Source organism: Protopterus annectens, chromosome 11.part0, assembly GCF_019279795.1.
Source record: "Protopterus annectens isolate FY-2018-M chromosome 11.part0, PAN1.0, whole genome shotgun sequence".
NCBI lineage: Eukaryota > Metazoa > Chordata > Ceratodontiformes > Protopteridae > Protopterus > Protopterus annectens.
This window is the reverse complement of record NC_056745.1, coordinates 331,216,097-331,232,205: the sequence shown is the minus strand read 5'-3', so window position 1 is coordinate 331,232,205 and position 16,109 is coordinate 331,216,097. Positions and strand designations below refer to the sequence as shown.

The 16,109-nt window shown below is 42.8% G+C and overlaps 1 protein-coding gene across 1 annotated transcript in view; it reads right to left on the bottom strand.

Annotated features, from left to right (window-relative positions):
- Positions 1–16,109, bottom strand: part of ALDH1L2 (aldehyde dehydrogenase 1 family member L2) — a 362,966-nt gene that overhangs the window by 118,743 nt on the left and 228,114 nt on the right. The window contains exon 12 of the mRNA XM_044087828.1: positions 220–347. Within this exon, the coding sequence (XP_043943763.1) occupies positions 220–347 (128 nt within the window). The remainder of the gene's footprint in view (positions 1–219; positions 348–16,109) is intronic.

Here is a 16,109-nt window from a genome sequence, read left to right as displayed (position 1 = left end):
TGTACATAGTTTGTTGTTAAATAAAAAATGATTGTAACTGTTAAAAATTCTTGTGATTCCATAAATAATGACACCTGTTAATATGCTTTTACTAAACAAATTTATAATAATTATTTTATCTATGCAAGCAATAAAAATATTTGAACAACAACAAAATAATTACTTTTGGAATTAAATATGGTATAATGAGATTTAGGTGGCTTTGCTTTCATTACTCACCTGTACATGAGCTGTCCTCGGTCTCTTGGATTCATTCTTCCCCAGTCACCATTTTCAAAGGCTTCCTTTGCACCAGCAACAGCCTTGTCTACATCCGCCACAGAGGCGTAGGACACTTTGCAAATTACCTGTCAGATATAAACCATTCTTTTACAACTGCCAGAAAAAGGTCCCTCCCTTATTCCTGAAATTCTCAGACTGTATGTAACCAAATTACAGTTAACAAGACAGACCCCTTCATTATAGTACAGTATTTATGTAACAGCACACATCCTCCCCCCCCCCACATTTAGATATATTTACATTTTCAAAAATAGCTCTCCAGGCAAATTCATGGGCAACTTGTAGATAACAATAACAGTTACCAGAATGTTCTATCTACCTCATAATAGTGCTATAATATAAATAAAATATACAATGTTCTCCAGCAGTATATAAACTCCTACATGCACACATCATAAACCCAGACAAGACTCACATCTGACACCAAACAAGCTCAAAATGTGAACATGGCCAAACGTACATTCCTCAGTTTGGACGTGTATCTCCTAAAGTTTAATATGGTCTTTAAAAACATTTTTGTCACACTGCTTGACAGATAGCACCCAGCAACATTTAACATAGCACAGACTTACACAAAAGAAAGAGTTAATAATAACAACACATAGATTATGAGCGGGTCACCGATCATAACCAGATTATTGTGAGTTCGAGATATGGATGCCAATAAATGAAAATCTTGAGGTGAATCTTGGCATTCATGTCAAGAGCACAGAATAAAGAAGCAATTTAAAATTTTATTTCTTTAAAAAAATCTAAATTCTTTATGTTCCTCAACTAATGATTCAGAGACCAATAATTCATACTGTAAGTTTCAAAGTCATCTAACTCATATAACTATAACAATAATGGAACACCATTCAATCAGGGCTAGCCTTACTATTTGCTCTAGGTCCAAGCAATTAATAGGGAGGTCTACTTATATACTACCTGATGTCACCTTAATTCCAGTTTCCCAAATGAACCTTAGACAGATGTACTGTTTCCACACACAGCCCCAAAGCAAAATTAAAACTATAATTTGGATAACCTTTCTGATTAAAGAATAAAACTACTAGTAATATGCAAAGACCTGTTCTCAAACCATTTCACAAGGCTGAGATTCACACATTATTACACAGACTATACTCTCTTCAAGAGGAATCTTGATGAGTGGATGGGAGATCGTAGGTTTACCCCAGGTATCACTTCTGTGTCACTGTTAGACAGAGGCACAGTATACTAACCTCGAAAAAGGGCATAGCAAAATTAATTTAAAATGGGTGGCGAAAGCCAAACATATTCTGGCTAGGCTTATAAATGCCCTAGGGCAGATAGCCTAGTATGAACATATGAACCTATAAAATGCAGTAACTTTAACTCCAGAAGAACAGCTCTCCAAAAGATTTTTCTAAATTTCACATTTACAGTGTCAAGGAATTGTCAGAGCTTTTCAAGTCAGCTACCTCATTTTTTGTAGGAGACAGCATCTTTATTTTTGAATTCAAAATTTGTACATGTTTTTTTCTGATATAACATATTTTCTAAGCATAACTAAATCACATCTACTTCATTAATTTATTATTGCGAACTGTTTGTTTATTTATGTATTTATTTTTATCTCTTTGTATCCTAATCTCTTCTATCACCAAAGTATTCTCATCCCCCAAAGGAGGGTGACAGCCAGGGACTGTGGCCATCATGCATGGTTAGGAGATATTTTATAATCTTACCCCCCCCCCCCCCGGTTGAAAGGTGCAGTGAAAAAGACTGCTATGTCAGGCAATATGCAGGTAGATGCTTCCACACACCTACTATGCTAAAGAAATGGATGCACTCCATGGAAGCCTTGTGCTCCTCCTTCTCCTGTCCTTTATGCATGAAATGCACATCTGAATGTCTCTGCGTGTGTTGCTCCTGCAGAGGGACTGAACTGATTACTCACATTAGATGGCCCAGCTGGTACTAGCCACTCACCCCAACCTCCTTGGCTGATCTCAAACCTGAGTTGTCTGGCAAGGATTCATGGTTTTATCTCTCAATGTTAAAAGGACAGCATGTGCATTTGCTCCTTCAGGTATGTAACTGCACTTGGTAATACACTTTAAAATATCTGAATTCATTTGACTGGGGTGTCTTGTAAATGGAGTTTGCATTGTGCTTCGTATTAGTACACAGATATACTGGGGTTTTGCAAGTTGTTCCTTTCAACATCTCAAAGACATGCTGTAGGTGAAATTACCTACATGTGTGGACACTTCGTGCCAGTATTTTATGTGCACCCTACAATGGACTGGCATCTTGCCCAGTACTAATTCTGCGAGATAACTCTGCAAAGGACAAAGCAAATGGCAGAAAATGGATGGAAAGTTTCGACAAGTACAATATGTCAGTCTTGTTTAAGGGTGAAAGTGCTCATCTATTTGATTTTCAATGAAGATGTTTTGATTTCTAAACAAGTTATAATTGCTTTCTTACTCTGAAGTCTCAAATGAGCTTGTCTACAGTGCATGTTTTTTTTTTCTTGATTTTTTTAGGATTCTCAGCCAGCAGCTTTGTTGCTTACAAGTACCAGTTTTCCCTGTGGTCTAAACATCTAGTTTACCTCAGATGATTCAGGTGCAGGGATTGCCCAACAACAGTTCAATAGATGATAGATAATTATTTAGGACACGCATAGGAAAAGGGTCTTAAGAAGCTTACATAAGATATTGATCACTCTAAAGGCCATCGTCTCAGAAAAATGCAGACTTATGTGAAAAAGGGAATTGCGAATTAATATTTCACTAGAGAGATGGTAGTTTGCCTTGATGGCAACCAGGTACACCACTAAATCTCAAAAATTCAGATCTTTTGGATGGCAGTGCTTTTTTAAATATTTCTACACCCCATCTAGATTACACAGGATGCTGCCGGCTGTAGATCACACTAGTTGGAGGTGCAAATAAGATTTGGGGGACTGGCAACATATTTTCTTGGACTGCCAAGCCATAAGGGATTTCAAAGAATTTATAAGTAGATTATGTGATGCAGTACTCCAGAACCCTTCACAACTTACACCAGCACTGGTTTTGACTGGGTTAAGCGAAGGTCAAGGACTGGGTACGAACTCATTTAACTTACTGTTTCTGATTATGTTGTCCACTAAGAAAATGTGTACGAGGCTCTGTAAATCCATTCAGAGGCCTAATATAACAAATGTGATACAAACGGTTATCGATATAAATGTTCTAGAGCTAGCCATAACCCCAACTAAACACGTAAGTCACATTTCTTCAAAATGGTGTAGGTGGGACAGTTACGTTGAGGCCCAGGGGGCAAATAGCTAAAAGGATTGGTTCAGTTTGTTGAGGGTAGGCAGGCACTAGTTAAAGGAACAATAGCATACATTACTATTCTGTCTTAAATGTATGTATAAATCATTTAAGATGTATGATGGTCAAACACCTGGAACTTCAGAACACAACTGGAACAGTACTACATTATGCTTTATTTTATTGTTTGTAAAAACATTAATAAAGCTAGTTGGGGACAAAGGCACTAGATGTCATCTTAGGTTCATAGGTTCATAGGTAGGTACTAGGCTATCTGCCTGAAGGCATTTATAAGCCTAGCCAGAATGTGTTGGCTTTCGCCACCCCCTTTGATTAGTTCCCTGTGCCTCTGTCCAGCAGAGCCACTGAAGTGATCCCGGGGTAAATATTCTGTTTCCCATCCACTCGTCAAGGTTTCTCTTGAAGAGTATTAGCGAGGACCTCTGTCTAACGTAGACTGGAATCTTGTTCCAAAGCATGGGAAGTCTCTGGGACAGGAATCTATCCCTCCAGCACATCCTATTTATTGTTGCAGTGAGGTTTAGATCCCTAGAGCGTGTTTAGTGTGTGTCTTAGTAAAATAATTTGTGAAATATCAGTTTATTCAAAAATTGTCAAACTCAGTATATTACTACACAGATACAGATATATATACACAATTCTGTGTTACACTACTAAGGTTATGCACATAAAAGGAGCCATACAGCAATGCTAAAACCACTTCTCTTAGTCTTGTACAGTGATCCTATAACAAAATAATTTCATAATATTTCCAAGTCTATGACCTAACAATTAAGCACACATTATACAAAATAAATCTTCTTCATATTAGGATGGCTGAGATTAAAGAGACAAACCCTCCCTCTTGTACACTTACTTCTACAGCCTTCTAAATGGCCAAAACCAGCAGCCATTTCTGAAGGATTGAATTCAAAATCCTTACACAGGACTTACTTAATGTTCTGAAGAAATATTTGATTAAATAGGACGAAAGTGCTAAACCACATCACTCATTGTTTCCAGCATTTGTTTATTCTGGGGCAGTATGTGCTTTTGGTTTATTGGGCGACAGTGTTATTTTATTAGCGTTTTTCACCATTGATGTTGTTTCTGTTAACGTTCCATTGGTAATACTGTTGCTGCATTAAGTTGGTAATGTAGCATGTGTTGTTGTCGCTTGCACTTATGACAGTCACAATCACAGTACAATAGCATCACATATACCATGATTTTCATAGGATTCACAAGAGTTTCAATGAAATGTAGCCTCTTGACCATCAATGCCTTGTGAATGCCCACTCTCAAGCTGTGCCTACTTTCTTAAGGAGGATTAAGCCAGTTAGTCTTGGGGTATCCATTCAACCAGGTTACATATGAAGGATGCTAGTATATTGCATTGTTTAACCTGAAAGGGATTTTTATTCTGGAGACTGGGGTAGCACTGCAGAATTAATCTCTCTATCTCTCCGCATCTCATTCTATTTATCCGGTGGTGAAGATTGACGTCCCTGGTCATGGTGTTTGCTAAGCTGTTACACTTGTGGAGGTATTGTAGATCAGGGGCAACAGAGTCTCTAATGGCACAGTAAGTGAGTCACAGATCGTCCCTCAAGAGTCTCTATGGTACTGAACAAAGGGATAGACACAAAAGAATGAAAACCTCGTTGGATCTGGATGACAATACTCTTGGCTACTGGTTGTGCTAAGCAGAAGTATTTTCTACCTGCATTTGCCACATAATGATTAAATGAGAGGGAAATGTAAACCCAAGTCCAAACTACATTTTCATTTAGTGGTTGAGTATTGTCTATATTAACAGGGCTTGTTTACCAAATGACCTTCACTCTTTACAAGCCTCTCCACAAAAATGCATACAAGTACTGCCTATCAATCATAAAAAACTATAATCACAAGGGGCCTTAATAGCAGCAGGAGATAAAGGGTTGCCTATGTTATAATTCAAATAGAATGCTTCACTCTCAAGATCATCCTAGTTTAATACCATACCTTGAATACCATGCAGTGCTGGTGCACACCCATAATCGTCATAATCCTCTACACGCTATACAAAAAGAGTTATGTACTTACCATAACTTGGAATCTGTGCTAGCCAGTGTCATTATTCATCACGGATGAGGTCTAGGATCCGACCTGGCAAAAGTGAGCAGCAGCTCCTGAGCTTGAGCTCCTCCCCTCCCCTTACTTCCTGTTACCCACAATCCTCAGATCGAGTTTGCTAGATACTAGTCCCATCTAGGACCCAAATTCATACCAGTAATAAGGTCACATACTCACACGACACAGCCCCAAGACTCTCCTGGTCACCAGAAGGAGGGGGATGGAGAGTGGGAACATGATGAATAATGACACTGGATAGAACAGATTCCAAGTTATGGTAAGTACATAACTCTTTATCTGATGCTATCCATGTCATTATTGATCACGGATGGGTCAGATTCCCCAGCTACCCAAAATCCTGGGAGGTCTCACAGAAGGACATGCTGGAGCACAGAAGAACCAAATGAGGCTCTACCCCTGGATACTAAATCCAACTTGTAGTGTGATACAAAGGTATGGGGGTTTGACCAAGTAGCCATGGTACAAATATCATCTACGGAAGTTCTGGCCCAGAACGCCAAAGATGCAGCCACCGACCTAGTAGAGTGAGCTTTAAGAGGCCTGGGAAGATTCTTATGATTGATCTGATAAATGTTGTCTATGCAAGAAACTATCCAACGAGAGATGGACACTTTGGAAATTGCTCTGCCTCTCCTGGCCTGAGAGAAGGCCATGAAGAGTTGATCTGATTTTCGAAAGATCTCATTCCTTTTTAGGTAGAAACGTAACTGCCTATGCATGTCAAGGCAATGAAGCTGATATTTGCCTTTGTTGGAGAAATTGGGAAAAAAAAGACATAGACTTGGATATACTGGTTTAGATTAGTTTTCAAAGCCACCTTAGGAATGAAGGAAGGATTGGTTCTGAGGGAAACCCTATCCTTATGGAAAACCAAGAAAGGGGGTTTTATACAAAGTACTTGTAACTCGGAGACTCTTTTGGCAGAAGTAATTGCCACCAAAAGGGCTGTTTTCTGAGATAAAAACTTGATATCACATGTTGCAGCAGGTTCAAAAGGTGGTAGTGTCAAGGGCTGCAGTACCAAGGTAAGATCCTATAGAGGAGAGGGGTCTTTGATGGGAGGCCTAAGCAAGAACACCCCTTTGAGAAAAGCTTTGCATAACCTAGAAGAGAAGACAGGACTACCATCCAATTGAAAGTTAGATATTGCTGCAACTGGAGCTTAATCGTAGAAAAACTTGCCCGTTGCTGAAAAAGGTAAGAAAAGAAGGACAAGATATTGGCCAGTGGAGCTGAAAGGGCATCTATTTCCCTCTGATGAGCCCCTTCTGCTTACTGGAATAAACCTTTTTAGTAGAAGGCTTCTAGGAGGCCAAAATAATGTCCTTCACTGGGTAAGGCAAATTTGTCCGGCTGACAATTACCGGAACTGGAGGTACCAAGCTGTCAGTCTCAAGGACTTCAGGTTGGGAGGGGAAGTCCCCATGGGTGGGAGACAAGATCCTGATATATCCAAGGTGGATATTTCAGAATAGACCATAGGAGGGAGAACCACTTCTGTCAAGGCCAAAATGAGGCAACAAGGATGTGTTGAGCCTTCAGGCAACAGGCTTTCTGCAAAGCTTTGGGAATAAGGGGCATTGGAGAATAAGCAGAGAGGAGGCCCAGCAGCAAATCGTGAATCAAGAGCATCCCTGGGGGACTCCCCTGGAGGGGGGATTAGGACAAAGAATCTCCTGCACTTGTAATTCGCTGGGGACGCAAACAGGTTGCAGCATGGAGACTCCTACTGATGGAAGATCCGATCTGCCACTGACTGTTTCAGGGACTACTCATGGGGGCTCAGGATGGTCCTGCTGAGCTTGTCTACTAGCATGTTGGAATTGCCAGGAATATGCGTTGCAAGAAGAAAGCAGCCCAAAGCCATCTCCCATTCCCAAACTCTCATGGTCTCTCGGCACAGAGGGTAAGATTGTGTTCCCCTTTGCTTGTGGATATACCAAACCACAGCCATGTTGTCTGTCTGAATTGCCACCATCCCGAGTGGGAGAAAGTCCTGGAAGGCTTGCAACATTAGTAGGACCACTCTCATCTCGAAGACACTGATGTGTAACTTGGTCTCTGACAGGGACCACATGCCTTGGGCCATCCTTCCCTGGAAATGCTTCCCCCCACCCCAACAGGGAGGTGTCTGTGGTTACCGTGGCTGGGGTGGCAGGAGGCAAAAAGGTCTCCCCAACAGGAGATCCTTGGTCTGGACCCCAGGAGGTAAGGTGATGTTTGAAGACCAGAGAGATCTGAATTAAGGTTGACATGGGGTGAAGATAAGACGACCATTTTACCGCCAGAATCCACTAAAGCACACAAATGTGAACTCTGGCAAGGGGGAATAACTGAATGGCTGCTGCCATTGACCTGAGAACCTGTAGGATGAAATGGGCAGAGACACTTTCCCAATGCAGAAGAGAAAAGACTTGTTCCTGGATTGTGGTTATTCTGCACTGGGAAAGGGCTGCAGTCAATGACACTGTGTCGAGAATCATAGCTATGAACTCTAGTCTCTGACATGGGAGCAGGTGAGACTTCAGAAAGTTGATAGTAATGCCAAGTGCTTAAAATGAGATTTATGGTGAAATCCATGGGTAGGGAAAGGTGATGCTTTGTGGGAGCTGTAAGGAGCCAATCGTCCAGGTATGGAAAGATCTGAAATCCCTGCAGCCAGAGATAGGCTGCAACCACTGCCATACATTTGAACACCCGGGGGGCTGAGGTGAAACCAAAAAGCAGGGCTCTGAACTGATAATGACTGGCCCCCAGCCAGAAGTGCAGGAATCTCCTGGAGTGTCCATCTATTTTTATATGACACTACGCATCCTTGACATCTACTGAGCACATCCAATCATCCTTGCACAGAAGTGGCAGAATGGACTGAACAGTGACCATCCAGAATTTCGACTTCTTGATGGATAAATTCAGGTGGCTGAGGTCCAGAATGGGACACAGATCCCCTGTTCTTTTTGGCACTAAAAAGAAGCGAGAGTAAGTCCCGGATCCTTACTGTCCTGTTGGGACCTTTTGTATGGCGCTTTTTTGAAGGAGGTTGTGCACCTCTATGACAGTCAATTCCCTTTGGTGGGGTGGAACATCTGAGGGTGACTTCTGTGGTGGAGGGGGGTGTTCAAAGGGAATAAAGTAACCCCTGGACACGATGTTTAGCTCCCACTGGTCTGATGTGATAACTGCCCAGGCCAGTTGATGCAGGGAGATATGACCCCCAACTGCCTCCAGAGCAGGACAGTCGAGCAGCACTTCAGGAGCACTGCTGGGGCTTCTCCAAGAAGGGTTCTCAGAGGCCCTGCTTTTTCGGACCCCCTCTGCCCCTGGGGCGGTGCCTGCCATCGAACCCTCTTCCCCGGCAGGAAGACGATTATTTCTGTGGTGCATCCTAGGAGGAAGACTGTGTCCTGTGGAACCACAGCTTCTTACTACCTCTCTGAGTCTTAGAAAAGGACCATTGGGGAGTAGAAAACTTGATCCCGACTGCTGACAAGGTCTTACCCTCCTGCTCACTGTGGGTTAAAGTTTCCTTGACTGAGAGACCAAAAAGAGTGGACCCATTGAAAGGAGCATTATTAAAGGACGCCCTAAAGTTGTCTGCAAATCTTCAAAGGTGAAGCCAGGCATGGTGCCTGGTGGAAATGCCTGTACCCGCTGCTCAAGAGGTGGCCTCAACACAGTTAGAGATCAACCTCATTGTCATGGATGCATTAGCTAAAGAAGTAAGAGTGGATAGCTTGGGAGAAACCACATTCAGGCTCTACAGAGGCAACAATTCCAAAAGGGAAGAGGACAACTCCAAAACCAAATCCCTTTGCAGTCGGATAAAATGTGCCATATAGTTTGCCATCCTCAGTCTGAACATGGCTGAGGTATACACACACTTCCCAAACCAGTCTATTGCCCTAGACTACCTGTTAGGGGGATGGACTGAATCGATATGTTCCGCAAGCTCCTTTTTGGCAACCACAACAGCATCCATGGGTACTCCTTTATTCCAAAAGGGCTTTTCTTTAGGGAGGACTAAGAAACTTATCAGCCCTCTTGGTCTCCAGTTCAACTGTGTCCAGCTCTTTCCACGCCCTGCTGGTCACGAGCTGGACCAACTCATCTACAGGGAGGGACATCCAGGAAGTAGATGGGTCCACTCCAAATGCCTTCAGGAACATAGATTCCTCGGAGGATGGGGTGAGTGGAGACCAACCGCCTCGCTCTTTAAGGATCTCCTGAATGTCGCCAAAGGACATCTCTTCAGGCGGCAGTCTGGGGAACCCGTCCCCTTCGTCAAAATCTGTCTCATCCATTACAGACTCCTGAGGAGAGTCTAGGTGCCTCCTCTTGCACAACCTCTTCCGAGAAGGCTCCTCCACCATGGGCTCTGGGGAGGACTCAGAAGAGGAGGGGACCCCAATGGGGTTAATGCCTCTCTGAAGACAATCCCGGGAGGCTGACCCCAGACCAAAGATGTAGGCTTGGCGCCCAAAACAGAACTAGGTAAGGTAGGATCTAGAGCCGAAGAGGAGGCCGCCAACCAACCGGAGATGGTCCTCTCTATTGCATGGAAAGCAGAGGGACTGGATGAGGTCCCATCCTCCTCCTTCCCACCAGTCGCGGCCCAGTGGGACAGGAGGGGAGACCCACTACAGTATTGATGCCCATAGAAGGTAGTGGGCTTGAGCTAGCCAAGGCCGAAGCCCACAAGGGGAGGGAACGATCCGACAACTCCAGACCAGAACCCCGCCAATGGTGGCCTTCATGGCTCTCTCAGGCATGAGGCAAAGCTGACCCAGTGGGCAAATGACCCGACCAAGCCAGGGACCCAGGAGGCATGGGAGTGGGGGTGCTATCTGACGCCAACTGGCTCTCCTTCGTCAAGTTCGGATCCTGGGGAACAGAACTCACAGGAGTAAGGCGGGAGGAGAGGAGGGTAGAAGTGGGTGAATCGCCCCTTGGCACACAGCTAGGGGATGGGAGCAGACCCAGTTCCATTTAGGCTTTGAGGAAGCTCCTCATCATTTGGTCCATATCCGAAGGGAGCATACTCCTGATGGACCGAGAAGAAACTGAGGAATGTCCCAAGTGAGTCGACAGCTTACAATCCCTGGAAGGGGCCCAACTAGGCCCCTTCAGATCTGAAGACTTCGAGGAGGCTGGAAAGTCTATAATGACAACTGGATCCAATGGAATCGTCAGACCAGAAGGACCAGATGGAGCCAGGGACCCATCCAACAGATCCGACAAAGCCGTTGGAGCTGAAGGGGACCTCAAACCACCAATCAGATCCAATGACCTGCCCACCTGGGAGTAGCTGGATCCGGCCGAGGGAGCACAGACTTTCGGAGCCGAAAAGCCCAGAGCCGAAGCCCCCAAGGCTGGGCTCAGATCCGGAGCACTTGGATCTGAGAGCCTGGGCCATTTTGGAGTCAGATCCTGAGAGGAAGAGTGCTTTCTCTTGGGATTTAAGGGAGCTTTAGAGGGAGACCCCCAGACCAAGGGGCCCCCAGAAGCCAGCCCCTTGAGCAGAAGCTTATTTCTACAGTCTAGGAGAGCCAGGGGATTGAAGCCAGCACAAATATCACACACAGTCTCCAAATGGGGCTCTCCTAGACAGTAGATGCACTCCTCTTGCATGTTGGCAGGTGCAAGCTTGTGAACACATGAGGAGCAGCATCTAAAACTTGAAGGTTTTGCAGCCATAAGTCCACAGACACACAGACACACAGACACACAGACACACAGACACACAGACACACAGACACTCACTAAAAGAGGGAGAGGGAAAAGATAAAAAGGAGAAAAGGGCAGGCAGACAACCCTAACGACAGAGAAACAGACAGACACATACACAGATGCACACACAGACGCGCACACACAGACACACACACACACACACACACACACACACACACACACACACACACACACACACACACACACACTCACTAAAAGAGGGAGAGGGAAAAGATAAAAAGGAGAAAAGGGCAGGCAGACAACCCTAACGACAGAGAAAAATTAAACGGGGGGGGGGGGGCTACACTAAACTACAATGAACTACACCAAACTACACTAAAACTTAACTAAGCGGAAGAAAGGAGATAAGAGAGCAGAAATAACCCAAGATAAATTAATAATTATCTGCAAAATACAGCTTGAGCAGCAGGAACACAACCGTCCACAATCGTGCCAAACAAGATCAGAGGACTGTGGGTAACAGGAAGTAACAGGAGGGGAGGAGCTCAGGAGCTACTTTTGCCGGCTTGGAATCAAGGTAGGCTCCTAGACCCCATCCGTGATCAATAAAGACACGGATAGCATCAGATCTGATATTTAACACACTTCAGCTGGCTAGTGTGTGGAAGCAGATATTTTATGGTATGTCTCACTAGCTGTCATTAAACTCTCAAAAAGAATTCAGGACTTGAATTTAGACTTCATATGTGATGCTATTAACTCTGCCAAGTTAAAAAAAGTTGCATACATCTTTGGCACAGTTACTCAATCCAGTGTCCCTCTAAGAGTGCAACAAACCATGGCTCCTCACCCTGTTCCATAACACACACACACACACACACACACACACACACACACACACACACACACACACACACACACACACACACACACACACACACACTCTCTCTCTCGCTCTCTCACACACACGTGACTTACAAATAATAGCCATTTACTCAGGACTCATGTTGTACTAGATGAAATAAAATATGAGACAAGATTTCATACAAAATGGAGTATTTTTCTTCTCTTTTGAAATATATTAACCCCCCCTCAAGTTTAGTAAGTAGTATTACATGTCCCAGTTGCAGTTTCCCAATCAATTGTGAAAAACAGGCAAAAAACACTTTTTTAAAGGGCAGCAAGGCTTGTACTTGAAACACTAGTGATTAACACTCATTTATGTGATCACCAATATGTGACCGGCTGGCTTCTTTTCATAAAAAAATGAATTGCCAGTATACTGGGGATTCCCCTTTCCCTGTGATGATGTGATCTACATATAAGTAGCAAGGGTGTGGGGATGCAGCCATTCCTACATAGGGGGGTACAGGAGGGCTTGCCCCCCCTGCAAAAAAACAGTTTTTAAGTGTAATTTTTTATTTTCATATTTGAGAGGTTTTGCTCATTTGTGATCCCTCTTGCGTGAGGCAAACAAGTCACATTCTTGTTAGAGAGACCATTTAAAGTTTACATAAAGATGTTATGTAAGCCTCCTCAATGAATACCCAAAAACAATCAGAATGTGCTTTTAGAATATGTAGAAAACAAACAGTATATGGATATTTAAATGCTATTTTTCATCAGATCAGAGTAATTATGGCAATAAAGTAACTACTATAGGCCCTGTACAGATGCTTCAGTCCAGCAGGCATGATCTGCATTGGCAACTGTCAGGGAATCAGCAATACAAAAGTATATAAGTCATCCTTTTGTCGATGATGCGCAATCTAAAATGCCATCAAATGGAAGGGCAGAAGGATTTTGGAACATAAAAGTATTTATGAATGGTATTTATACAACACGTACTGCATTCTTTCCTAAGGTCATGTACAGCTAGAGTGGTTATAATTATTAGCAAGGTTGTGCAGATGCAGTTCATCCATGTTAGAGGGGTGCAGCCCTCCCCCCACAAAAATACATGCTTTTACAATGTTACTAGGAGCAGGTGGAAGTGAAGGATCTTCAGGAATCTGAAATGTTAATTTATGAAATTTGGCATTTTAGTCTGACGGACCTGGATTATCAGCATGTGGTCAATAACCCTATTGTTGTATCTTTTATTTATTTATTTATTTACATTTGTTAACTGGGTAGTGTCTGACTGGGTTGAAAAAAACCCGCTTTAAGCAGAGACCCAGGGAGAAAAGCTCCACAACAAAAAGAACATTATTAAGGTACAAGCAGCAAACTTAGTTTAAGTAGTACATTGCTAACAATATGTAAATGAGCTTTACAAAAATATTATAACAACATATAACAACAGAAATACAATATGAACATGCATGTTTCAGGCATACAGGAATACCTTTTTTTTTTTTTTTTACAATATATATAAGGTACATAAGTCATGTAGCTTTACAAGGTGAATCACTTCTGAAAGACGAAAATTGGTCATGTAGTTTTACAAGTTAGGTCATCTGTTGGGATTTTTAGTTATCTGTTGAGGAAGGGTGCTCCAATCTTTGGCTATTTTATGGGAGTAGAGGGAGTCTCTGTGACAGTTGTGAGACTGGGTTACTTTTAGCATTAGTTTGTTGGATGACCTGATGAGTCTACAGTTTGCGTTTGGCTGGACTAGGTTTGATAGAGCAGAGCAGTCAGTAGGGTTAAATATGATTTTATGGTCAAGTGAAAGTTGTTTTAGTAATAATAGGTCGGGAAGTTCTAGCCAGTTGAGCTGTTGGAGAGCAACGCAGTGGTGTGTTCTGTGGGGCTGGTTGGTGATAGACTTAGCTATTCTGTTACAGCAGGAGTTTAGTTCATTTAGGTCAGTTTTTGATAGGTTATTAAAGACCTCAGAGCAGTACAGGAGGGTGGAGAGCAAGTGGGATCTTGCAGTGGCCAGTCTGGCTTGTTGTGTAAGGTAAGGTTTGGCCCTGTATAGAGCACCTAGTTTAGAGTGGATTTTTGTGATGGTCAGATACATGTGTTTATCAAATTTTAGTGAGTCATCTATGTTTACCCCTAGCAGCTTGGTCTAATTGGTGGTTTAGATTTCTGTACTGTTGTTAGACAGTATGGAGAGGGATTGGGTACTGGATTTGGAAGATTTATTAGAGAAAATTATGAGCTTGGTCTTATTTGGATTTAGGATGAGTTGGTGGCTGGTGAGGTACTTTTCACTGTCTTGGAATGATGACTGGATTTTTTGTTGGAGTTCTTGTGGGGAGAGGGTTGAGCAGATAAGGGAAGAGTCATCTGCATATTGGATAATGGTGGCATGTTGGGTGGCAGTATATAGGTTGTTGGTAAATATTATGAAGAGGAGGGGCCCAAGTATGGAGCCTTGTGGTACACCCGTGGTGACTGTTAATAGTGTGGACAGCATGTTTTCCCATTTAGTGGCCTGTTGTCGGTCAGACAGATAACTGTGAAACCGTGTTAGGGGTGTGGTAGTGAGAATGTAAATGGCAAGTTTTCTGAGGAGCAGCTGATGGGACACTGTGTCAAAAGCTTTTGACATATCTAAGAAAATGGCTGAAACTAGTTGTCTTTCATTTTTGAGGTGGCGAATAGTCTCTTAAGGTAATAAGGGCTGAGTTAGTACTGTGTTTAGGCCTGAAGCCATCCTGGGTGCTGAAGAGTAGGTTGTTGGTAGTGAGGTGATTCACGAGTTATTGGTGGATACATTTTTCTAGAAGTCTGGCAGGGGGGGATAGAATGGCGATGGGATGGTAGTTAGTTATGTCTCTAGATGGGCCGCTCTTATGAAGTGGTACAATATGAGAGATTTTCCATAATTTGGGAACGTATTGTTTGGAGGTAGAGTGGTTTAATAGTAATGATATGGCATAGTTGATGGATGGGGCAGCTAGTTTTAGGTATTCATTTGGAAATTGGTCGGCAGTTAAGCTGCAGCGTTTTAATTTACATAGGAGTTTTTTTATGTAGGAAGTTGGAATGGGAATAAAGGAGAAGGAGTTTGCATCATTAGAGGTAGGGGAGGAGGCAGTGAGTGGTGGGATTGTTTTGTTGTTTAGTAGAGAAGTGACAGAGTTGATGAAGCATTAATTGAATTGTGAGGCTAAGGGCACAGAGGATTTAGCAGTGAGGGGGGCAGGGGTAGAGGTTTTACCAGGGTTAAGGAGGTGGTTGATACTCTCCCAGAAATTTTGTGGATTGTGCTAGTATTTTTGCTGGCAGGTAAGGAAATAGGTTCTTTTATTCTTGATAATGTTTTCCTTAGCATGGTTTCTAAGTTGTTTGTAAAGGGCGAGATCTTGTTATTTTTGGTCATATGATACAGTGACCAGACCTTATCTCTTTGTTTTATTAGTTGTTTTGTTTCTTTAGAAAGCCATGGTAGCGGTTTGTTTTGGCAAATTTTAATGAGAGGAGCAAGATTATTTAATATTACAATGTATTTGTTATTGAAGTATTCTACAGCTAGGTCTAGTTGCAGTTTTTTTAATGGGGACCAATTGCAGTTTTGTAGTAGTAAATTGAAGGTGTCAGAGGAGAAATATTTTTTGCTAGGAGTCTATTTGTACAAGATGCTGGTTTGGATATGTGTTTTCTTCCTAACTAGAAATGTAGGGGCATGGTCACTTAGCGTGACTGGTAAACAACCTGCCTGGTACCCATGGTTTGGTTTGTTGGTTAAAATCCAGTCTAGAAGTGATTTTGTATTGGAGTGCTTGTCGATGCGGGTGGGGTAGTTAATAATTT